Source organism: Uranotaenia lowii, chromosome 2, assembly GCF_029784155.1.
Source record: "Uranotaenia lowii strain MFRU-FL chromosome 2, ASM2978415v1, whole genome shotgun sequence".
NCBI classification, from domain to species: Eukaryota; Metazoa; Arthropoda; class Insecta; order Diptera; family Culicidae; genus Uranotaenia; species Uranotaenia lowii.
In genome coordinates, this window is record NC_073692.1 from 336,657,631 (window position 1) to 336,684,418 (window position 26,788).

Consider the following 26,788-nt stretch of genomic DNA (forward strand, 5'->3'; position numbering starts at 1 on the left):
TTTCAATTTCTTGAATTAATTTTTAATAATACATCACGTTTTTATACAAAAAAGATTTTACACGAAACCCAACTCGTTCCTCTCAACCATGTCACGTTCACAGGCTCGCTTTCAAGCGAAATTTTCTTGTCGCGGCCTTTTAAAAATAAGCGCGCGGGAATTGTGAAACGCACACCACCATGCTGCCGTAAGCAAAACACGAAGCGTGTGTCCGCAAACGCAACGCAAGCGCTCAGCTCAATGATCCGTCGCGTAAGCTTTTCAGTTGAGAATGGAATCTGCGCAAGCGAAGTTGTGTCGGAATTTACGATTCGTGGCGTTGCTGCCGTCGCTGTTTTAAAAGAAGAGAAACCAAGGGGAAACAAAAAGTGGAAGCCAAGCGCGAGTGGTTTAAAAAAAATTAAATGGATGCCGTTTTATGGAAACAGCAGCAGGGGCATTTTCTTCTGGATTTTCATCGTCGTCATTGCATTTTGATTTCGGTTTTGTGCCAAAGTGTGTGCAGCAATTCGACGGAAATTGCTTTCGTGCAGTGAAAATAGTGGTCTCGCGGAATTATTAGTTTTTAATTTCTCGGTTCGATTGGAAATCGATTTTCTCTGTGGGGTGATTGTTGCTTACTTCTGAAATCGAAGATTCATTATTGTGCAAGTCTCTCCCGGGTTTAAATAGTAGGAAAGATGGATACACCGAAGCGAATTAAGACCATTTCCTCGCCGTACGTGAACAGTCCGCCCCCGGTGGGTTCACCAGCCGCTTTGGGTGGAAATCGGTATAACATTACCGGAAGTGGTGGGCACTGGAGCAGCGGATGGCCACCGGAAGCACTGAGCAGCCCGGTTTCGAGTTGTAGCTCGCCGGAAGCGATGCACCTGACGAAAGCTAGGCCTTTGATAGGGACCCCAACCACGAACACCCCTGGCGGACAAGGGGGTAATAATGGGTGGAATCAGCACCAGAATCCGCTTTCGTCTGAAGGGTCTGGTTCGGCGGAAAAGTCCGAGAATAAACGGGGCAGGCCCCGGTCCGAGCTGTTGACCTCCCTGATGGTCGAAGGGTCGATCTCACCTTCGGCGATCAAGTGTCGATACTGTAATCGGGTGTTCCCCCGAGAAAAGTCACTGCAGGCACACCTTCGGACGCATACAGGTAAGATTTCAAAATATTTACGAGGGCTTTACCGCCGCTCCAAGCAAGATTTTCCCATGTGAAAAAAACGTGATTGAACTTTATACAATATTTTCAGTTTATCGCATAAATTCAGATTCCAACGACAGTTAGATTTGATAATTTAACAATGTAATCTGCCAAAAAAGATACATTTTCTACAAGAACCAGGAAGTTATAGCCAAGAATGCTTCGTGTGACATTTTTGCGTTGAATCTGAACACAAACGGATACGAGTTTAGCAAGACTTTCACATGGGTATGCGTCTGTTTTGAAGATTTGGTGATGCTTCACCATTTCTTTAAAAATATATTTTTCATTAAAAGGACATACAATTCAAATAAAAAAAAAACCCAAGCCTTCAATCCTTTTCTCACACCTACTTTTTCTGAGTCATAACTCATAACATTGAAAAACAATACTTACCAATATGCTGCTGATAAAATAATTTTAAATTGTTTGAATAAAATGCAAGTTACTCGGTTTTTTACTGATTTATATTATATATTCTATTTAAAGTCAAAATCTTATCCAATATATTTCAAAGATTTTCAGGAACATACAAGCGTAAGTTTTATCAGAAATGTTTTTGAAGCGCAGGTAGATCAATAACTAACTTGATTAACTCTGTTTGATCAAGTTTCAAACACAACATACTGAGACCGATTAAGCTAAACTGTTTATCTAAACCAGTGGTTTTCAAACTTTTTTCACTCACCGACCCCTTTTGCAAAATTTCAAGCTCAACGCCCCCCTGAAAATTTTTTTAGAAAATCTTTAAAAAATTTTTGGCTTTATGCTGTTGTACGACTTAACTCAAAATTCATTCAAATTTATATAAAGCCCTCAGAGCCAAAGGGGTAGGGGGAATTATAAGTGTCCAAATGATCGATTTTGATTTAATAATGTCAGACGATTCTTCATAATTAAAACAATATTTTGTGATTTTTAAGATTTTAAGAATTTTGTTACATACTATTTTGTTCGAAGGAAAAATGCAAATTTTCGAAAAAATTATGGAAAATTACTTAACATAACAACTAAAAATCGTGTTTTCTCAAAATGGCTCATTTGAACATATACCCTTTTGGCTCCAAGGGCCTCATATTGCTTTAAACCTCAAGTAAACACTTAATTCTATGTAAAGTTTCCTGGACAAATAGTTAAACTAATTGATTAGTTTGTTTTGATATGAAATCATATCTATCATATCATTCTTATGAAATCTTGAATTTTGGTAAACAAAATTCTATATTCACCCTTAATTTGCATTATGGAATACAAATTAATTACTGCCAAGCTGGTGAAATAACCTGAAAATGGTATTATTTCTTGAAATCTGAGTTGAGTCCTATTCAAAATTATGCAGCAATCACGGGACTTAAAATTTAAATAAGATTTATATAACTGAATTCTGGCAATGTTAGTGATAACCGGATAGATTAAAAATGGCACAATAATTTTTTTGAATCAATTGAAATAAAGAAAAAAAATCTATCATGTTTTCTTTCCAGCAAAAAAAGTCTATCACTAAATCACAGATGACACTTTTTGTACAGGTTTTTCGATGGGTTTTTTCTTCCGTACCCTGGGTTCCCATGGGTCACGGCGGCGGTGTGCATGCTTGTGATAATGATGGTTTACTATCATTGTCCTGAGAGGGTCGTTGCACACATCTTGTCAAGCTTGGATCATAATATGACTCAAATTAGAAGGCGTGATGGACACCTTTATTTAAATTAAATTAGCGGTAGGTTCAATGGTGTCCCAATTTTTCATGATCCATGCTGATAAGATGAATGGGAGTTGAAACACTTGCCCTCCCTTCCGTTGAACAATGGGAAAATTTTGTAGTGAAAATATCACATTTTGCCGTCATAAAGTGATACTTTTCAATAGGGCATAATCTGTTTGGTAAGGTAGTTAGCTAGTTTAGTTTCATAGAATTAGGATGTTTCAAGTATTGCTAGGTTAGGTACAGGTAATGGTATTCGCCTCCCCAATGCTCTAGAAAGTGTGCATTTGCGGTTTATGAATTTCGTTGGCTTATTCTTAAATCAAGCATTTTACAAGAACTAGGGGCTCATTGGACGGGAATGCTGTTTTGACAAATATGATATTTCAGTTTGTAATACACTTTCGACATTTGTTTTTAACTATTTATTTAATTTTCGTAGATCTATACATTTTTCGGTTAGGATTGAAATTCATAAATCGAAGTTTAAAATAGAAAATATGATTTCGACAAGCAAGAATGAGTAGATAGATCAGATCATTTATTTCGGGCATTTAAAAACAGGCACACGGTTTATTTCAATTGAACCCCTATCGTGTAGATTGAGTAGAAAAGTTTGTTTGAGAAGTTGACCACAATAAGTGACAAGGTTTTAAAGAACAGCACTGTTATTTTCCTGTTCCGTTGATAAGTTGACGATATCAATAAAGCTATTGCTATTTAAGCTTACAGTTCATTGTTGATGAGTTTAAGAGACACCTTTTCTAGATTCTGTTTTTATGATATCCTAATTGAGTTATCGAATAACCGTGTAGTCGCGTAGAATCAATCACTTGAATATATCTTTTACTTAGCAAATCTATGATTATTTCTAAATCAAACTAGGAAGAATCCAAATTTATGGAAACGAGTAAGGTAGATGACAGGTAGGGAAAATTCAACTACGGTAAGATAGTGAACCCTTCTGACAATGATATCGAGGCGTTAGCATATGATATCATATTATTTGATACCATACTGCTATTGCTCGGTTGAATTGAAGGTTGGGTTAACTCGAAGTTCATATGGGGCCCACCAACCGTCCTAGTCCGTCGAGCACTATCTTAACGCTTCCCTAAACTGGTGCTTCAGAACCCTCGGGCTCTGTTGCCGCTATCCTTTTCTAAGCTATTCTACTCTCATTTAAAATTTTCCTCTTCTGTCCCCCGTTCTGTTTTTCCTTTCCGGGTCAGCCAGGCGCTCATAAACCCATAAACAAAAAAAAAAAAAAAAAAAAAGGTTTTTCGATGGTTTTTTCTTATAAGTAGATTTTTTGAGACATTACATTTTAAAGATTTTTAAGCATTGCCATCAAAAATTAATCGTTTAATATAATCTTACAATACAAAATCAACATGCAAAAATAGAAAATCTGTGACAATTAAAAAAATCATTAAGATACTTAAAAAAAATTGTTGAGATTCTGGAACAAAATTTAGCTGACAGCTTTGTGAAATTAGAGATATTTCAGTCTTCAACCTGACTGATTTCTTGATTTGTGAAATTGAGAATTACGACCTCATCGCCCCCCTGAGCCCTTCCAACGGGTCCTACGCCGTTTGGCCTAAAGTCATTTGGCATAAAGCCGTTTGGCATAACGTCGTTTGGCATAAAAGTCGTTTGGCATAATGGCCGTTTGGCATAATGGACGTTTGGCATAATGGTCATTTGGCATAATGTCCGTTTGGCATAATGGCCGTTTGGCATAATGGCCGTTTGGCATAAAAATATAAAAATTTATAAGGTAACACAAAATGTTGCTAAACATTAAAATACATAAGTTTTTTTTCAATTTACCGATTTTCTAGGTTCAATCAAATCCCTAGGAAGGTCCCGTGTTTCTAGGTTTACCCAAAGCTAGGGACAATCCCCTAGCCCGGTCCGCAACGCGAAGCGTAAGGACCATACTTCATTTTAGTTCGAACGCGAAGCGTGAGGAGGCTTCCTCGAAATTTTGATCCATCATTTTAGGACGGCCACGTCTTTCTAGGTTTATTCAAAGCCCTAGGAAGGCCCCGTGTTTCTAGGTTTACCCAAAGCTAGGGACAATCTCCTAGCCCGGTCCGCAACGCGAAGCGTAAGGACCATACTTCATTTTAGTTCGAACGCGAAGCGTGAGGAGGCTTCCTCGAAATTTTGATCAATCATTTTAGGATGGCCACGTCTTTCTAGGTTCATTCAAAGCCCTAGGAAGGCCCCGTGTTTCTAGGTTTACCCAAAGCTAGGGACAATCCTCTAGCCCGGTCCGCAACGCGAAGCGTAAGGACCATACTTCATTTTAGTTCGAACGCGAAGCGTGAGGAGGCTTCCTCGAAATTTTGATCCATCATTTTAGAACGGCCATGTCTTTCTAGGTTTATTCAAAGCCCTAGGAAGGTCCCGTGTTTCTAGATTTACCCAAAGCTAGGGACAATCCCCTAGCCCGGTCCGCAACGCGAAGCGTAAGGACCATACTTCATTTTAGTTCGAACGCGAAGCGTGAGGAAGCTTCCTCGAAATTTTGATCCATCATTTTAGGACGGCCACGTCTTTCTAGGTTTATTCAAAGCCCTAGGAAGGCCCCGTGTTTCTAGGTTTACCCAAAGCTAGGGCAATCCCCTAGCCCGGTCCGCAACGCGAAGCGTAAGGACCATATTTTATTTTAGTTCGAACGCGAAGCGTGAGTAGGCTTCCTCGAAATTTTTATTTATCATTTTATGCCAAACGGCCATTATGCCAAACGACCATTATGCCAAATGACCATTATGCCAAACGGCCATTATGCCAAATGGCCATTATGCCAAACGACTTTATGCCAAACGACTTTTATGCCAAACGGCGTTATGCCAAACGGCTTTATGCCAAATGACTTTATGCCAATCGGTATACAATCCTTCCAACGCCCCCCAAGTTTTAAAATTGAGCTCACCGCCCCCCTGGAAGCTCTCAAAGCCCCCAAGGGGGCGGTAGGGACCACTTTGAAAACCACTGATCTAAACCCTAGATTAAATAATTTACTCAATGAGTATTTTAACGATTTATCATATTTTATACAAAAATGTATAAGAAATTTCAGCACTGAAGAAGGTTTTCGGTGTTTGATATTGAAGATTTCCATTTATTAAAAAAAAAAAAAATTCTTTGTGATATTAAAATCTTTCAAAATTTTGTTAAAATTCCCGTATTATACTAAATAAGAAAATTTAAATAAAATAAAATGTCTTCAATGTGTCGGAATTTTATTCGTACACTACAAAAGTTCAACACATTGGGGCTATGTGTCTGCTTATATAGATTTCTGCAATATAAACTCTCTAGTTTTTTTTCGGAACGTATCTGGGATTTTTACCCAAAAACCCGGCAATCTCGAGCATTGAATTTCAAAGATTCCAACTCTAAATCTGGGAAAAATCGCCCAAAAACCTTGTATGTTTCATTCAAATTCGAATAAAAAGGTAAAATTTGCACACATGAAAAAACTATTGTTTTCACAGTTCCAAAAAAAAAAAACTCGGTAAAATAAGCTAAAAAAATGTTGACGAAAAAACATTAATCCTATGTACTCAATAAGGGTTTATGGTTTGGATTTTGCTGATATTGTGGATGAATTAGGACTTTTCCTCTCGACATCCGGGCAAGCGGAACGGATCGGACTTTCCTAATTTGTTTCTCTATAAATCGGGGCAAGACCTAATAAAACCGAGGTATCTTGAATGCTTAGTTTATCACTATCATTGCCAGAGCTCCGTTATTACTATTTATTTTAAACTTATAGATCGGTGAATGCAGCAGAAGAAATAGCACTCGCTTCTTTCCTAGACATTGAAGGGAGGAAGCCTCTTCACGCTTCGCGTTCGAACTAAAATGATGTACGGTCCTTACGCTTTGGGTAAACCTAGAAACACCGGGCCCTCCTAGGGCTCTGAATAAACCTAGAAAGACAGTAAATTGAAAACAAACTAATGTACTTTAATTTTTAGCAATATTTTAGGTTACCTTATAAGTTTTTATATTTTTTTGCCAAACGGCCATTATGCCAAATGACCATTATGCCAAATGATTTTATGCCAAACGGCGTTATGCCAAACAGCTTTATGCCAAACGGCGTAGGACCCGTGTGGGAGTTAGGTGGGCTTGCGGTTCCTTCGAGATCGATCCTATTCTTAACTGATAGGTCAAAATGGATAATAGAATTGGGGCAGTGGTGTTCGGACTCAGGATCTCAATTGTTATGGTAAATTGGCCAAAGGAACTCCAAGCTGAAATTCAAGAAGTTCTAGAATACATTTTAGCCTGTTTGAAAAGAGGATGCAGGTTCACAAGTTTCTGCATGTTCTGTGACAGCCAGGCCGCTCTTCGAGCACTAAGTACGTTCACATGTTACTCTTAACTAGTATGGGAGTGTGTTTTTGCACTAAGAAACCTTTCTATAAGGAACAGAGTATTTTTATTCTGAGTACCAGGCCACTGCGGTATCCTAGGGATCGAAGAAGCAGTTCAGCTAGCTAGGGAATGATTTCAGGGACTGTTGCTTGAACCTAAACCTTTCTACGGAGTATCGAAGAGTGCCTTGACTATGGATCTTAATAGCTGGGTAAGCATCACTATTGTTTCCAACTAGAAAACAGTAGAGGGAAGAACTCAGGCAAAAAGATTTATTGAACCAAGCGCACAACTCTTCAAAAACATGTTGAACTTAAGTAGGCACGAGTTGAATACTTACACAGGTCTCTTGAACGGACATTGTCCAACAAAACAGCATCTCAAAAGGATAAACATAATTCAAACGAAACGGCAGAGCATCTTTTATGCAACTGCTGCACCCTTCTTAATCGAAGAGAGCGAATACTTGGGCAAAATTAATAAGCGCACCTGTATCCGTGGTCTTTTCTTGGGTCTAATTTATACAAGAATTGGACCAACGGAATGAGATCTAATCCAGTGAAAAAACTGGCAACCCTACTCTTGTTCCATTATATAACTGTCAAACTGTTTAGAGATGCGTCAAGTTGGGTTCAAATTTCATCAGTTGCTTTGGTCGGAATTTGGGTCTAAAATTCGCCGTATTCAAAATTCGATACCAATATGATATTACCGGTTGTACTCCATTTACCCGAAAACCATTGCCCAGAATGAAAAATCCCCAGAATTCCAATCGCCAGAAAGAACCATTTCCCAGAATTTTTTTCCCTGACGAACCATTCCCCAGAAAAATTTTCGCCAGAATGTACCATTTCCCAGAAATTTTTTCACCAGAATGAACAATGTACCAGACATTTTTTCGCCAGAAGGACCATTTCCCAGAAAATTGAAAACATTTATCCTTACTAGAAATTATTAAAAAAAAGGAATTGTTACAAAAAAAAAAATGGGGTTTCATAACTTTATTCTTTTGCGGCAAGGCCGCAACCAACGAGGATGAAGGGGCTAAGGCGGCACAAAGCCGCCGAAGCTCCCAAATCCGAGGAGGCCGCCGACCCGCCGTCGGAAGCGGCGGCCCTAAGACATTGGTCTGGGTCTGTCGGGGCTTCCTAGGTCTGCGTGAAAGCTAGGGGTGATCCCTTAGCCCCGTCCGCCACGCGACAGCGTGAAGGACAAAACGTCTTTCAAGTTCGAACGCGCAGCGTGAGGAGTCGGATACCAAAACGGTTTTTTAAAGGAACATGGTAAGCATTGAATCAATTAACCTTCCAAAGCCGTTCGCAAAATATCAGTTTCGAGGAAATTTGAGTTGTAGTTTGATTTCGTTCTCCTGGTTGTAAATGTTAACCGATTTTGATAATATTATATTCATTGTGTAGGTAATTTAATCTCATTACTCAACATTTCAAAATAAAGTCGATAAGTATTACCAGGTTATCAGAAACTGGTTCAGAAAGTAAAAAGTCCGAAAAATCAATTTTATTTTTAAAATACTCATAACTTCTGACAGCTTCTTTGTATTTAAGTGTTTCTTTGATGTTTGGAATCATCAAGAATCCATCTATCCGACAATGTATAGATATGTTGGGGTCCAATGTAAGTTTTGACCGCGATCTCAGATCTTCGGGTAGAAAAAAATCTTACTTTTAAAAAACGTCATCCAGTTTTGGCTTTGCTCAGCTGTATTTCATTTACCAATGAACCGATTTTCAAAACTCAAATTTTATTTATTTGTCGTTAATTTGATCATCATTTTCATAGAACATACTTGGTCTGTCAAAATTCTCAGTTCTTCAGTATATTGGAATGATGATATAGAGATTTGAAATGTGCGCTTCGGGTCATATTGACCCGAACAGCTTTGGAGGGTTAAAGTACCCAAACCATAAACAAAGCACAATATTGGTTCTAAAATAAATTTAGTTGGAAAATTTCAAAGTCGTAGTTTCATTTAAAAAATCATTTGAAAAAAATAATTTCGAATCATATGAAATATTCAAGAATTCATTAGACAAAAAAAAACAAATAAAAATACTAGGGGAAAAAATTTGGGATTTGTGCCATTCTGGTAAATGTTCCATTCTGGGGCAAAAAATTCTGGGAAATGGTCCATTCTGGGAAAAAAATTTCTGGTAAATGGTGCATTCTGGGGAATTTTTTTCTGGGAAATGGTTCATTCTGGGGTTTGATTTCGGGTATTTGTCATTCTGGGAAAAATTCATTCTGGGCAATGGTTTTCGGGTAAATGGGATACAATCGATATTACCAGATGATGTATTTATTACAAGATCTATTTCAAGTAGGGGTCTCTGGTTTTCAAAATGTCACCAACTTGTCGCTTCTAGGGCGTTTATCATCAAAGAAAATTTGTTCTTGTGAAATCTGGGAAAAAATATGCCAAAATAGGTTGAATTTGAGCAAGATATCTTCAAAATAGTTGTTTTTGTAAACCCTTGCAAATGAGGCTTTTCGACTCGGTATTGAAAGGGTTAAAGTACTGAATGTTCCATAAAAACAAAGAATTTTTGCAGTTTATTGCACTGAGGAAAGCGACTCAAATGTTAAGATTGTGTAAAATTTGTCGGCTATGAAAGCAATAATCCTTATTCGAAAGACATTTTAGTCGCTAGACAAGTAAAACACACTGATTTGTTGAGTGATGAATCTCAAACTGAAAATTCACATTTGATATCGAGTCAAAAACGAATCAGAAAAATTTCTCGAAAATTTTTGCATGTAATATCAAATTTAATTTAATCTGTTATATTTTCGAAAATGTTTGTTCGATTCATTATTCAAATGATGTATTTTTTATTGCTGTTACTCTGCACGTTGACCTGTTCAAATAGTTTCATTTATGCCTTTGTTCAAATGTTTATTTTTTTGTTTACTCATTCTCGCCTTTAGATGTACAATCTGTGATGTCGAAAACCTTCAAAAAAATGTTTACCGTAGAACTTCTGACTTTGCTTCGTGACAGTCGGGTATAAAGGGTACCATGATAAATTTGCAAGCCAATTCTCCAATTTAAAGACTACCTACATGTGGCTACATCCTCCCGCAAAACAAAACACCGAAGACGATGACGGTCACCGATCGGCGGCAACCTTTCGGAGCAGGTTTTAAACACCTGCTCCTTCGTTTTTTCGCCGTTTCTTTTAAAGGATTTTTTTAAGTTGCTTTCCGAGCCTTCGGCAGCGGTTACAGACCAGAGGGCCCAGTTTTTCAAATTGGGTTTTTTTCTCAGGTTCCTGTTGCTTCCTTTCCTCCTTTGTCCCGTTTCTTACTTGTTGTTGGCACTAACATTTGGAAGAAAAATGTATTATATTCATGGTATTGAGGGACCTGCCGTGGTCACAGCAAGAATTTAACCTGCCGCTCGAAGAGGAATGCCAAAAAATACGTTACAAGTTGTGTGACTCTCGCTTGACTTTAGGTTGATGATGGATGCAGCAATGCCCAAAGGCAAAACTCTTCAAAGGATAATGAAAAAAAATCAAATCCCTTGCTTAAACCTGCCGCTTCAGCTTATTTGGCCGGAAGGTTTGGGTTTCCGAAATGAAGATAGATGGATTTTTAAATGGACTCATATTAGCAAATATTTTGTTTGAGCGTATTAGTCTTCATGCCTGCGTATTGTTTTAAATCAATAATTTTAATTCTATAAGTTGGTGATTTTATATAACCACTGGTATATTTAAAAAATTAAACCAAAATTAAGAGTTTAATTGGACGATAACTTTCAAATGTGTACCATCGAATCGCATATCTGCCGTGTACCGGATGCGCTCTCTCGCAAACGCACAATTCTCGTAATCCGCTTTTGGGCAATCATTTCTGCAGGCTTCTGCTTCCATTCATTCAGAGCTCTGCTATATTCCATAGATTTCCATTTTTCTCATTTCCATGTTACCTGCCTATTTCCAGCAGCCATCTACACAACAGCCGAGCAAACTATCCGACCACCTGGCCCTGTTTCTGCTTCTTCTGTGTGGACTTGTTGCGAAATTTTTCCAACCCCTCTATTACGGAATTACCTTTCTTCCGTTTCTTTACGAATTTTTCCTTGCGCCTCTTGGTTTGGTGGTTGAGTTGCGCACGTAGTTAAATTCGGAGCCCAAACCGAACTCCCATTGGCTGGCAGCCGGAAAGTTTTCTGGTTGGAATCAATTTGGGTTTTCAGAAGAAACAAATTCGAAGAAAACGGGGACACGGAACAGCGAGCGTTTTAAATGTTCGCGCTCCGGCTTCTTTTTCGTGTTTTCATTTCTGTTTTCGTTATTTTATGATTGACGAATCAAAAATTGATGAACGTAAGTTTAAATTGTTATTTACATTTCCTGCATTATATTCGCCTATCCATCGAGCGTGGAGATTGATGAATTATTCATCTTCGTTCGGGACCATCAAACTGACTGGTGGAACCTACACTTCTTCGTTTGATAACGCTAGCTTGTAATCATTATCTGAAGCACAGAAATTTGCAGTAGGTACCTATACCTAATACGAATCCCACCAGATGCAGAAAGTCAGTCAACCATGGCTTGAAGAAGCGAGTGCGCAAAACCTAGAACTATCTCTAGCATGTTGTTTGCTTCTCGCTTCGCTTGCGGAAAAAGCTTTCCCAGATAATAATACACCTTGCCCATGAGCATGGCGGAGAGGAAGTGTGTTTTGACCGGATAGTGAACTTGGAGGCAACGAAACGAAATTGCACAGAGATTTTTTAATGAGCAAAAGCCGCTACTAACTCTACTTGCCAGAGAAAGAAGCAGTAGCAGCTAGATGGCTAGCTAAATAGGAAGATGAAGGGAAGACACGAAAAGTTCAACATAACAAATAAAAGAGAGCAAGAGAAAAAAAAAAACTGGAATGGAACGAATATGCTGCCAAGCCGAAAATAAGAAGTCCATCGATACAACTAGCGCGAAAATTATGCCGGAAAACATCGGATTAATACTCGAGTTCAAAGAAATAGTTCCAAGTGCGTAGGGCGGCCAGGTTCTGTTCGTCTACCAGGGATTTTTGTCGTGAAATAACTTGTTTCTTTCTATATTTACAAGATTTTAATAATGAGTGGTAATGAGAAAGTGTTCATACATGTGATGCTTATCTAGAAAAGATCACTTATAGAAACATTACAAAACTTTCTTATAAAACTCAGCTTAAATTCAGGATGTTTTTTTTTCATATGAGACAGCTATAAAGCATTTATATAAATTTATTGTAAATCCGAAAATGTTTACTTGAAAACGTCAAAAATGTCTTGAACAATTTCTGCTGTTTCTACTAAATAGTCTATAAACATTTCATAAGAAAGCAAAGCACTAGTCGAATAAAAATATTGTGTTTTATTTAAGCTCTTTTGGAGAATAATTTCTTTCCGCAATAATCTATTTTTGCATCAGAAAATGGATATCTTGAATAAGCTCTTATGGTTGTGTACGGTACTTACACACTTTTGCTCACAACCTCCTATAAAGGAGTCTTTTTACTTTTTGTAGTGTTTTATAAGAGTTTGTATAAATTAAAGTTGTTTTATAATTAAATCTCCAGAAAGTTTCATACTTTAATACCGCACAATCCACCATACAATCCATCTATCCAGGTTCTCTCTTTAAAAAAAAAAGGAAGATGAAGAGGGAATATATAAATATTTGCATGGGAAAGTGAAGATTTTTTGAAAAATAAATTCGTGAAACAATTTCAATGAGTTGCAATATGTAAATGCCATGTCAAGTGTTTCTTCGGATTCTTTTTCTTTCAATTCTTTTTTTCTAGGATTTTAACGCTTTCGCGTTATTTATCCCATCCACTAAGAGTTGTGAGACCAAGCAAACTTCTGTGAAACCGTTAAAAACTTATAATTTAATAACAAAATGTGATTTTCTGTTGGTACCACAAACTTAGTTTTGTATCAGATGCTCGGTTTTATTTCCAAAATTCAGTTTTACAATGTGTAATTTAAAAATTCTTTTAGACTTCCCAGGATCATGACTCTCGCTAATCAAGATTTTTAATTCTCACTTATACACCCAAAAATCAGACTCTAATCTAATAATGAACTACCCAAGTAACCATAAGCACTAGAAACTATCATCAATTCTGCTCTAACGTCAGCTATAGAGCTTGATTCTGTGCATCATATTTGCCCTGTGAGCCAGGTTTGGCGGAATAAACTGCTGATTGAGTGCAGAAACTGGCATAAGTTATACCGTATTACCACGGAGAAAAAAGACGACAGTTGTTCCAATTATTTCAGCTTGTTATACCAATAACCAAAATGCAGTTGATTTTTTCGCATCCAACTTCTTTTGTAATAGATTCAACTACAAACTTCTAATTGTCCTTACGCAATCAACTATCAATATAATGCATTCAACTGTATGATTTATTTTATGCATTCAACTATAAATACAATAGATTCAACTACAATCTGCTGATTGACCTTATGCAATGAATATCATAGATTTAATTGTAATGGTATAATTGATTCAACTGTAAATATGATAGATTCAACTGTAGTTGTATAATTGATTCAATTGTAAATTTGATAGATTCAACAACAAATGTATGATTGATTCTAGGTATTGAACCATAAATATAGTAAATAAAACTATATTGTTATGATACATTCTCATTCTATTTTATTTGAATACTATAGTATTCATCAGCAAAAACAAAAAAAAAGTAAGTGTGGGATCCAATATCAGTGGACATCGGTGGCAAAACGCAAGCGCTCTCCGGTGATGGGGAAACATTTTCCTCTACCAGTTCGTGGCAGCGGTCGTGTAGAAGGCCGACAGTTCCTGAAATTGAGATAAGTACACCTACTCCGGCTGCCCGGGATATCGACGTGGGTCTCGACGTTGTTTTACACGATCCTGGCAGGATCCCACAGGAAACTAGCATTATGGTAAGTCAGCGTATGATAGTTTTATGTCATGATATTGAGTAAATTTCCCCACAAGTTCAATCTTCGCCGGGTATAGAAGCACGGACGTCTTCCGGGACCGATTAGTTAAGACGCACAATTTCCTGGACAACCATGCATCAAGATCCAAAAAGAACAAAAGCGAAGGGCCCAGGACAAACTAAATGCAAAATGCTGAAATAATAAATTAAAAGAAAATAAAACGTAGCCATAAAATTATTCCGAAAAAGTTCTTCAGATATGATAACTTCCAATATAAACAGAAATTAAATGTACAATATTTATAGTTAACCTCAGTGAATCAATCATAGAAATAAAATTGAATCTATCATATTTATAATTAAATCAATAATATTATCATAATTGAATCTATCATATTTATAATTAAATCAATTATATTATTATAGTTGAATCTATCATATTTATAATAAAATCAATCATATAATTATAATTGATTCTACTATAATTATTGTTGAATGTATAACATCAATCGTGCATTATAGTTCTCAATTATATTTATAGTTGAATACACAAAATTTATCATACAACTACAGTTGAATGTATTATATACATTGTTGACTGTACGAAATCAATCAGATTGTCTATTATATGTATTGTTGAATTTTTAATAATTATAGTTAGCTAAGAAGCAATCAGATATACACGGAGAAAAATCTATAGATTTATCAGCGATATTACGCGTCTACATGAACATAAATATGGTTGTTTGGTTCTGACCCGAAAATCCGATCAAGCCAACCATCAGATGACACTTTGCCACAAAAGGATAAATGGCTGATTTAGCGATCGCATCGATGCTAACAATCCAACAGGAATTTTAATTTAATCATTCGTATGGCTGTTTCTACTGTAAATGCTGCTCCCCGTGAACGTGGGAAATCGTTGATTTAAAATATTAATAAAATTAATTTGAACAGATAAAATGCATTGTTTTTGTTTTTGAAATGAAACAATTTTATTTTTTTTTTTAAATTTTAATGATTTATACGATCAGTGGCATGAATTTTAATTTCAACCACTGCATTGTTTTTTTTTGCTTCTGCTGGGGGAGCCGGCGCCCTGAAATAAAATGAAAGCTCTTATGAAAATATGATTGTGATAAATTAAGAATACTATGTAACTTACGTGTTATGATCTCACATCTCTTTATGTATCTGAAAACATTAAAAAAATGAAAAAAAGAAAACAAACTGAAAAAAATAAACCATATTTACCTTTCCGCTTCGTGTTGATTGATTTCTTCCACGAGAAATAACTACTGGCTTTTTCCCTCTAAGTCAGACAATTTACTTGCTTGTTCATACGAAATTCAAGGTCTATAGTCAAGCATCAGTGATATTTAAAAAATAACTATCAGACATTATAATGTAGACTAGGAAAATATAGCCAAATCTACTAGCTTTCAAATTATTTTAGCGATATGCGGTTGAGAAATCCTCTACAACCAAATCAACTTCACATAAACGCTAGTTTGTTTCGATGTTGATTAAGCAATATTATGGGTTCAATCAAAAATATGTGATATAGATGAGCCAACCATACGAATTTTGATATCAACCTGTAGAGTTTTTTATTCGTGTATGATTGAATATAAGTGGATTATTGTTGGAAATACTATACTTTTTTTTCTCCGTGACCCTATAAAAGCACTGTAATAGCATTGGTTGATGCTGTAGCGTTGGCGGGCAAAATGCTGGGTAAATGCAAATGGCGTTCAAATGAGGTACAACCATGCGGGAAAATAATTCGATTTTTGTTTGGCTCCATTTTTCTGCCATGATAATGAATTTGGCTTATGTTGATGATGGCTTATGCATACTACTTAGAAGATCTCTTGGAATGAATTTTCTACATGATTTTTTTCGGCTGAAGATGACCTGGAATCGAACTCATGACATACATGGATCGGACATTTTTCAGTAACTCTGCTTGTTAAATCCGCGTTAAATCTATGAAAAAAAGAACAATTTGAATCAAATTTCTGGCAACCGATGCCCAAAATTTGCATTAATTCAGCATCAATCAACGCTAATGTGCTTCGGCCAAATGCCACTGTAGTCTTTACATAGTGCTAAAAAGCATTAAAGGAAGCTTAAGCTTAAGATGTCAATTCAATCCTTACAAAACATAGCATTTGTCATTCTGATTTAGAGCTACATATGTTGCATTTTAAAAGCATTGTGCAAAGCTGATAAAATGCTAGTTGCATTTTTAAAGAGTGGTATACTGCCCCTATTCGCATATGAGTCCCATGTGTAAAAACTGCAAACCGAGAAAAACGCTTGTAAAGTTTGAAACTTTGTTTTCATGAAAACAATCGTATGCATCGTTTGTTGGCAGAACCTATCAATAGTTCGGATAGAAAACACTTCAAAGAATACTTTTGTTTACTTTTGCGCTAATACTAACTAATAATTACGGAGAAATTTCAATAAAACACTCATGTGACTCATATGCGAATATTCTTAACCCTCGATCAGAGATTATTCGCAAATAAGTCTCTGGTGCTAAAGTTATCGGCAAGTGGCAAGTACTTTTCTAACATATTTTTTCCATTTGTTTACCATTCTTTTTGATGACGGAAAAAAAATTTCGAAAGATCTTGATTCCAAACTGATTCCAATCAAGGTTTTTTCGTCAAGTGGGATGTGTTTTTCCAAAACTTTGTTTTCATTCGTGTGAAATTGCTGCGAATTCATAAGACATCATCACCATTTAATTCCACGCGTGTTACGGATACGTGGATAACACCGACCAAAAGTCTGCTGGATTCAAGACAAAGAAGGAGATTTCTTCCGCGAAAATCTTCCTGGGTAATAAACGAAAACAGTGGTATTGATATTGTTGTGCATATAGAAAAAAGTAATGAAAAAAGTTTGTTATTTTGTTACCGAAACAACACTTCAAGCACCACCTATCGATCACACATTAGATCGTCGAAATCTCCCACGAAGGATCCATCCTGACCGAAGACTGATCTATTGAGCGTTGTTCTTCGGTTGATTTTTGTCGAAAAAATAATTTTGGTAGAATTAACCTGTTACTTATTAATGTTTTTTTGTGACTATGAACCATGCAGATTTCTTCGGAATCATTTTGCTACTTTACGATAAATTTTTATGTTTAATGTTTTAAGCATTAAATGTTTTAAGCATTAAATTATTGATTTACTTCGTTTTCTATCTATCCTTTCCTTTAATTGAAAGCTCTGGCGCTGAATTTTGGTCATAGGACTCATATGCGAATATTTTTCACATGGGACACATCAGGGGTCAAATTTTTTTGAAATTTTGGGAACAAACTTCGAACAAAAACTTGTTTTATTGGTAAATTGGAGCACAAAGAAGCGTTTTCCATCGTTAACTCAAAAACGATGAAAAAGGCACATGGGACTCATATGCGAATAGGGGCAGTATAATTCTAATATGATGCAGCATAGCACTTGAAAGGCTGTTATAATGTAAAATTGCACTTGATGTGTTGATACAGTGTAATTTAGCACTTGAGCTGGTATAAAGCTATAAAAATACAAGTCTTTAGTGCTTATGGTTACTTGGGTATCTTGAAGGTGGAATTATCGCTAAAAGATTCTATGCCAGGTTGGCTATTTTTTCTTGCAGAAAAAAGAAAATAAAGCATTTGTTATCTCTCGAAACTATCTTTTCGGCACACTCTGTTGAACCTTTTTTAACTTCACCTTCAGAGCCACTGTACTTAATTCAACGATTTTGTCTGTCGAAAACTATCAACTTTTTGATTACCTACATAAACATAGAGGGGCGTCAAATTCACACTGTTTTCGAATTTTAAAATTCTAAAACATTTGTTTTTTGTTCGATACGAACCGGCGTTTTTTTCAGATTTGCTAAAATAAGTTTTAGAAACCCGAAACTTGGTTTGAAGTTTTGAATGCAAAATTTTGGTCCAAAAAAATGTGATTTTAGCTTTTCTAAAATATTTTCTTACTAATTGCTTACTAATAAAATTTCAAATAATCATTTTTACAAAAAAAATAATGAAGCTTTTTTGAGAATTATCAGGCTACAACTTTGCTGAAGACCTGCTGCTGAAGTTTTGGACTAAACGGTATTGCTTATGTACATATGTGATTGTTTAAAAAAAATTATTGTTTCTTTTTTCAGGGATTTTCATCCTATTGGATGATTCATCCCATAGTTTTATTGTTACTTGGATTTCTGATACTGATTGAAATGGAATTGGTCTAGGTAAAATAATAAGTTCAACTAGTAAAGAATCATTTGATGGAATTTAGTTTTTTTTTGTCACCCTAACCGTATGTATAAAGCACAACACGCACAAAGCTCCCTTCATCAGTCCAAAGCAAAAAATTTAAGCTGGAATGGCAAATACAAAAAAATAATACTAGACCGCGAGCAGCAGCGATTTAAGCCATTTAATGACGAATTCTGCCGGCCGGAAAGCAGACATAGGATAGGTATCTACCATATAAACCAGCCGAGCAACGACCAACAACCACAACTTCCAAAACAACAGGAACAAGACAAGAGAGGTCCAAAAAGTGCCAGCCGGTCGTCGATCGTCGAGGCCATTCGCGATTCGCCACTAAGCGTCATGGAATTTTATGTAGATGGGCATCATGGACATAGCTTTGCTGAAGATGAAGCCAACGGGGCACAGGAGGACGTAAACAACGCCGTTTCGGGGTATGGAATGGAGAATGATCGTCATCGCCTTGTTGCTTCTTGCTAACGTTTGCTCACGTGTGTGTACCTGAACGTGTTTCGTTCGAATTTACAACGTTTTCTGTGCTGTTGGTCACCATTACAGTCTGGTTTGTGGTGGCTACATTGCGTGCAATCGCGTGACAGAATAAAATTATTGAGTTAATGCGAAAATGCCGGCAATAATAAAGAAAGCAGGAATGTTACACATCAGAAGACACAGAACTTGAGAATGGTTAAACATTAACATGCACCATTTTAGGGCGTTCTTATTGAAAGATGGAATATATGTTTTTTTTTTTTTAAATTGTGGTATTGTAATTGTGTAAAATATCTGATTTTTCATGTAGCTGTTAAGCTTAGCTTGAATCCATATAAAGTAAACACTCACAATTTTGAAACAATGTTCTTAATTTTAATCCGATTGTAGCAAAGAATAACTTCAACATAATACTTTCGAAAGACCTAAATTCCATCAACACAGTCAGTTTTATTGAGACCGTTATAAAAACAAACATTATCTCAATGATTGTTAAAAAAAGTTCAATTGTTACTTGTCTGACCAATAAATTACAAAAAAAAATCCAACCTTCATTCTTCAAACATTTAAATTTCCACCTGGATTTAAAGATTAAAAAAAGGTTCAAACGATACTGCGTCGTACATTCATTGGAATCTCCTCAATCATGACTGTAAAAATAATAAAACTGTACCAATACGAGTCACACGTGGATTCTGCCACGATACGCAACTTCCCGATAGACAATAAAATAGTTCTTAACTCTCCGCTTCGCCTATATCCTGATGTGTGTAACCTTGCCACGATACCATAAGCGAAAAGGGAAAAACAAATCCCGAGGGTCTCAATTTTTACCTGCTGGACCGAAAAATCCCTGTTGGAACCCAACCATATTCCGGTTTATTTATATTCTTTTCAAACTGTCGAAATTTCTCTTTCTTAGGGCCAAACAAAAGAAAATCTATCAGCCAATCTACCCAGGGGGAATCCTCGTGGAAGAAAACAAAAAAGAAGGAAAAAACCCTCAAAAAAATACCAGAGGGTACTGCTGTTTATGCCGAACTTTAAAAAGCGATCCCTCCCTTAAGTCCGATTTGCCGGTTCTGAGAACACGTGCAACTGCGTCGTAAACCCATGATGGCTTGTGATTGTGAAATAGAACACTTTTGCCCCTCGCTGGAAGGCCGCGTGGTCTTCAAGGATACCCAAACAGGAACATTGCAACGAACCAAGGGGTGCGTCGATCGTGTTTAATCCTGTTGGATTTCGAATGCGTTTGTTTTGTGTGACTTTTTTTTTCGCTTTTTTGGATAGTGTAAGAATGAGATATGCATACGGCTTGTAGCTCTTAGTATCGGGTCGTTTTCTTTTAATTTCTGCAGGGCCTCTAGTTGTCGTACCGAGAAAGTAATGCCAGTGTTTTGATCTGGAAGGTTTGATTACCTAAGTGGTGAAAAGTTCGTCAGGATTGGTTCACGCGTTAAAATTTTTTCTAAAATGGAGCGAGAGATAGGCCTACGTTGTCAAATTGCAAACATCTCATATTCATAGGTTTGGCGAAAAACGAAAAATGGTCAGGTAGAATTTCGTTTATCTGTATAATTCCCTGACAATTTTCGATAATCCAAAATCCGTAGGAAATGCTGAAAATCCGTAGATTTCGAACATCGAAAAGTAGAAGTGCCCATAATCCGTAAATCTACAAGGGTTGCTAGCGAATCGGGAAAACCGGGAATTCCGCGAAAAACTTTGGAATTTCATTACATCACCGGGAAACCAAAAAAACCGGGAATTTCGGCACTTCATCGAGAAAATTGTCATATTTGAACATATTTTGAATTTGGATTTAGTTTTCGACAGTCTCAATATTGATTTACCTCATAAACTCTTAAGCCTAGTCCACACTAGGCAACTCGGACTGAGATTTCGGTTGCTGAGACTTTGTTTTTGTTTACATTTGATGATGTCTCGTCTCAAGTCTCCCGGGAGATATGGAAGACCTTCAGCAACCAAGATGTAAACATAAAAAAGTCTCAGCAACGGGAATCGCAGTTCAAGTTGCCGAGTGTGGACTAGGCTTATTTTTCGTTCATTAGTAAACTAACGAAGTATAAACAAAGCTTTTATGCCTCGTTAGTTTACTACTGAAACTCATTGAGAGCGAAATACGAGTTTACTCGTTTCTTCGAAATGCAAAAAAAATTACATAATATGTAGTTTATTATATTATAATCCTTCGGGATGAATAAACCTACTTGGTTTAAAATCCCTGAGAAAAAAGGAAAAAAAATATTATAATCCTAACTTTAAACTAAACACAAAACGTTTGATAACTCAATCCCAAGTAACTAAAAGTTCCATAAAGCAGGTTCTTAAAAGCTTACTCAGCTTTGTTAAACGAATGAGTATAGCATTCTACTCAGCCTCAAATTTAAGTTCTTATCGATACTTCTAAAGTCCATAATAGAAGCTGAGTAAAAGGCTATTCAGCCTCCACATGAGACCTGAAAAAAAGATTAATGAAAAAACAAAAAATCCTTTTCTTGCTATGGATTTTTAAACCTTTTAATATTAATCTGATGTTGCTTTGAAAGTGAATGAGTTTCATACTTACTTTAAAAATTTTCATGCTTGGAGATTTGAACCTGAACCAGCGGGGTGAAAACTGAACACGCTACCTCTGTACCATGGCCAATGCTTAGATTGCTGTTATTTTAAACATCAATATGAAATAAACTTAGAATTATCGACTTTTCAAAGCAGGCGATAATTAAAAATGTAAACATTCGTACTTGATCACCAAAGGATGTTTCAACTTATTCCAAAACAAACTAGGAGGAATTGAAATTGAACGTTAGTATTTTTATGTTTTAAGTTGTTTTTTTGTGATTAATTTTCTTTCTATCTGTTTTCTATTTTAGTTTCAAAAATGGAGAGCGTTTAATTCCTCATCAAGAGTTCTCCCAACCACGATAATGAAACTTTGCGGACCTTGTTCAACTATAAAAAAGGCATACAGAAATTTCGAACCCTGCTTATCATATTAAAGAATAAATTGCCACTAGTTGCAAGAGGCTACCGTCGATACAAGCCGGTAATTACGTTGCTCCAGGTGCAAGAAGAAAAATCGAATTGTAAACGAAAAGATGTGTTTTTCGGTTAGTTAAATATGAATATTCTTTAAAATGCAAAACAATGTAAAAAATATATAAGACTAGCTGACCCGGCAAACTTTGTTTAGCCTGTATTTTTGAGATTTTTTTAATATTTTAGCACTGTTCCTTAGTCAGCCTTCCTTTTGAGTGGATAAAAGCAAGTGGATACCCTTGTGTCTGAAAAAAATCCAGAATTATAGTTCAATATACAAATAAGTTACGCTAACTTTTGGTTAACGAACTTATTTTCTTCCGGTAACTTAAGAACGCTTAATCTATCAAGTTTCAATTTAGTTTAGCCATCATTTTTATTCAAAAACTCCTATCTGATCAAGTATTTTAAAATTGCTGAAGATTGATTTGAACCGAAAATGGACCTTTTTTGCTGGAGTCGTCATAAACTGAGTTTTTTTTAATTGTGTTTACCTCTGTATTTAAATACATTGAAGTTTTCTTTAAGCATGATCGTCAGAATAGAAAAATTAAAAAATGAATTGGACAAAACCAGAACATTTAAAGAATAATGGAAATAAACTTAATTTTTAATTTTTTTCTTCATTGTTTCAAAAGTCGTTTTTTCGGACTTTGTACTAAATATACTTATTGAATCTTATTGTGAATGGACAGAGCTGAGTTTGACAAATATTTAACGATTCATGAAAAGTCACTATTCATCTCATTTTACAGCAACACTTTTTTAATCAAAATCTATATATATAAAACAGGGAGAGAGACAGACCATACAGAAATGTGCGAACACGCATAACTCTTCACTGGATCATCCGATTTGCATGCGATTTTTTTTGTTGTGTTCGTCTTCACGCGAAGAATAACACAACGGAGAGATAATTTCAAAAATGTTTTTGCGGAATTTGAAAATAAATTTTTAGTTTTAATTCGTATCAAATAAAAGTCATGGCACCCAATTTCCATTTTTTTTTATTCGAATCACCCAGAGTGGGAAGGCGCCAAAAGCAATCAAGGCTTACTGATGTGCATTCATCTCTCTATAGGAAGTTTTGGCGCCCATTTTCGTTGCAAGTGTACTTTTCACGTGGCACCAGTAAAATGGATACTTGGATGTGATTTTCCGTATGGGGTTCCGCAACTACGAAGCATAGTAAAGCCTGTACGAAGAGTATTGACAATATTTGTTATTTTTTGCATCAGAATCAAGGCAATTCTAAATTTTTTTTAGATGTTTGTTCGTTCACCGTTAATTTTTTTTGAAATGTCATATTCTTAGCAACTCAAGCAATATGGCTGTAAAATTTCCAATAGACTCAAAACAACTCAATGAGATTAGATTGAATTGGAACATTTTATTATCAAATCATTTTTAATGAGTTTTGGTAACACCAATAGAAAGTCATTTAACTGGTAAAAGATCACCTTAATTTATTTTTTGTTGATTTTATCCAGTTAGTTTGAGAATTGAAGGTTATTAATTTTGTGATTCCAAGTAAATTGAATCATTATGATAAAAACGGATTGGAGGATCAGGAAACATTGGAAAATCCACACTACCTTTCATGCTCAGTGGTTAATCGGAACTTTTGAAAATTTTCGTTATATAGGACTTTATCTTGATATAAGATCCAACTCTCAGTTTCAGAAGTCAGAAAAAAGGATCGCAATCAATAATATCATCAAGTACTAAAAACTTGAAAGAATATAAAAATTTAACATTTAAGTAAAAAGCATGCCACCAAAAATTTCGAAACATTTAAGTATAGAGAAAAATCAGAACCAATACACAAAAATACAAAAAAAAAAGTTTCGAACCAGATATCAGATCAAAAAAACAATCTATCAAGCACAAGTGAGTTTAAGAAAATAAACACTTGAATTCTATCAACAAAAATAGAATCAAGATCAAAGAAAATCAGCTTTTGAATTCAAATATAACCGAAAATCCAGATTCATAGAGCCAAATTCAGAATATTGATATAAATAAACAATCAAATTCAGAATTAAATTGAACTGTTTGGATTACAGTTTCATAACATACGATCATGAACTAAAATTTTAAATAATTTTTGATTGTTATGAATTTTTATTCCAAATACTCAAAATAGATTTGCCTTCATTCAAGGTTTTAAATGTTAAGAGAAAAGTTATTCCAAAACATGACAGTTTAAATTCTATTTTTTTAATTTCCTAATTTATAGTGCAATTTGCCAAACCCTAACTGAAAATTGAAAAAAGATAATGATGACACAAATTATTGAAGACATTTTTATACATTATATTTTGATTAAAAAAGTGTTGCTGTAAAATGAGATGAATAGTGACTTTTCATGAATCGTTAAATATTTGTCAAACTCAGCTCTGTCCATTCACAATAAAATTCAATAAGTATATTTAGTACAAAGTCCGAAAAAACGACTTTTGAAATAATGAAGAAAAAAATTAAAAATTAAGTTTATTTCCATTATTCTTTAAATGTTCTGGTTTTGTCCAATTCATTTTTTAATTTTTCTATTCTGATGATCATGCTTAAAGAAAACTTCAATGTATTTAAATACAGAGGTAAACACAATTAAAAAAACTCAGTTTATGACGACTCCAGCAAAAAAGGTCCATTTTCGGTTCAAATCAATCTTCAGCAATTTTAAAATACTTGATCAGATAGGAGTTTTTGAATAAAAATGATGGCTAAACTAAATTGAAACTTGATAGATTAAGCGTTCTTAAGTTACCGAAAGAAAACCAACCAAAAGTTAGCGTAACTTATTTGTATATTGAACTATAATTCTGGATTTTTTTCTGACACAAGGGTATCCACTTGCTTTTATCCACTCAAAAGGAAGGCTGACTAAGGAACAGTGCTAAAATATAAAAAAAATCTCAAAAATACAGGCTAAACAAAGTTTGCCGGGTCAGCTAGTATAATGTATAAAAATGTCTTCAATAATTTGTGTCATCATCATCTTTTTTCAATTTTCAGTTAGGGTTTGGCAAATTGCACTATAAATTAGGAAATTAAAAAAATAGAATTTAAACTGTCATGTTTTGGAATAACTTTTCTCTTAACATTTAAAACCTTGAATGAAGGCAAATCTATTTTGAGTATTTGGAATAAAAATTCATAACAATCAAAAATTATTTAAAATTTTAGTTCATGATCGTATGTTATGAAACTGTAATCCAAACAGTTCAATTTAATTCTGAATTTGATTGTTTATTTATATCAATATTCTGAATTTGGCTCTATGAATCTGGATTTTCGGTTATATTTGAATTCAAAAGCTGATTTTCTTTGATCTTGATTCTATTTTTGTTGATAGAATTCAAGTGTTTATTTTCTTAAACTCACTTGTGTTTGATAGATTGTTTTTTTGATCTGATATCTGGTTCGAAACTTTTTTTTTTGTATTTTTGTGTATTGGTTCAGATTTTTCTCTATACTTAAATGTTTCGAAATTTTTGGTGGCATGCTTTTTACTTAAATGTTAAATTTTTATATTCTTTCAAGTTTTTAGTACTTGATGATATTATTGATTACGATCCTTTTTTCTGACTTTTGAAACTGAGAGTTGGATCTTATATCAAGATAAAGTCCTATATAACGAAAATTTTCAAAAGTTCCGATTAACCACTGAGCATGAAAGGTAGTGTGGATTTTCCAATGTTTCCTGATCCTCCAATCCGTAATTATCATAATGATTCAATTTACTTGGAATCACAAAATTAATAACCTTCAATTCTCAAACTAACTGGATAAAATCAACAAAAAATAAATTAAGGTGATCTTTTACCAGTTAAATGACTTTCTATTGGTGTTACCAAAACTCATTAAAAATGATTTGATAATAAAATGTTCCAATTCAATCTAATCTCATTGAGTTGTTTTGAGTCTATTGGAAATTTTACAGCCATATTGCTTGAGTTGCTAAGAATATGACATTTCAAAAAAAATTAACGGTGAACGAACAAACATCTAAAAAAAATTTAGAATTGCCTTGATTCTGATTCAAAAAATAACAAATATTGTCAATACTCTTCGTACAGGCTTTACTATGCTTCGTAGTTGCGGAACCCCATACGGAAAATCACATCCAAGTATCCATTTTACTGGTGCCACGTGAAAAGTACACTTGCAACGAAAATGGGCGCCAAAACTTCCTATAGAGAGATGGATGCACATCAGTAAGCCTTGATTGCTTTTGGCGCCTTCCCACTCTGGGTGATTCGAATAAAAAAAAATGGAAATTGGGTGCCATGACTTTTATTTGATACGAATTTAAACTAAAAATTTATTTTCAAATTCCGCAAAAACATTTTTGAAATTATCTCTCCGTTGTGTTATTCTTCGCGTGAAGACGAACACAACAAAAAAAATCGCATGCAAATCGGATGATCCAGTGAAGAGTTATGCGTGTTCGCACATTTCTGTATGGTCTGTCTCTCTCCCTGTTTTATATATATAGATTTATGTCATTTTTCCATTTTGATTAAAATATTTGATTTATTTGTGGGTTAAATTCGTTGTTCTTGTAGAGACGAACCAGCTAAAGACTGAATAATAAAGACGAAAAAATCGTTGCTCGTACATTCGAAGTTCTGATATTCTGTTATTCACTCTTGTGAAAAATCTCAACGCTAACGTTT

General features: G+C 35.1%; 2 protein-coding genes across 3 annotated transcripts in view; both read left to right on the plus strand.

The window, feature by feature from the left end:
- The window catches only part of LOC129744360 (uncharacterized), a 386,715-nt gene that overhangs the window by 84,726 nt on the left and 275,201 nt on the right, over positions 1–26,788 (plus strand). The gene's annotated exons all lie outside the window — the stretch shown is intronic.
- Positions 250–26,788, plus strand: part of LOC129744361 (Krueppel homolog 1-like) — a 30,641-nt gene continuing 4,102 nt past the window's right edge. Inside the window, exon 1 of the mRNA XM_055736846.1 lies at positions 250–1,149. Coding sequence (XP_055592821.1) covers positions 681–1,149 — 469 coding nt within the window. The 5' untranslated portion in view covers positions 250–680. The remainder of the gene's footprint in view (positions 1,150–26,788) is intronic.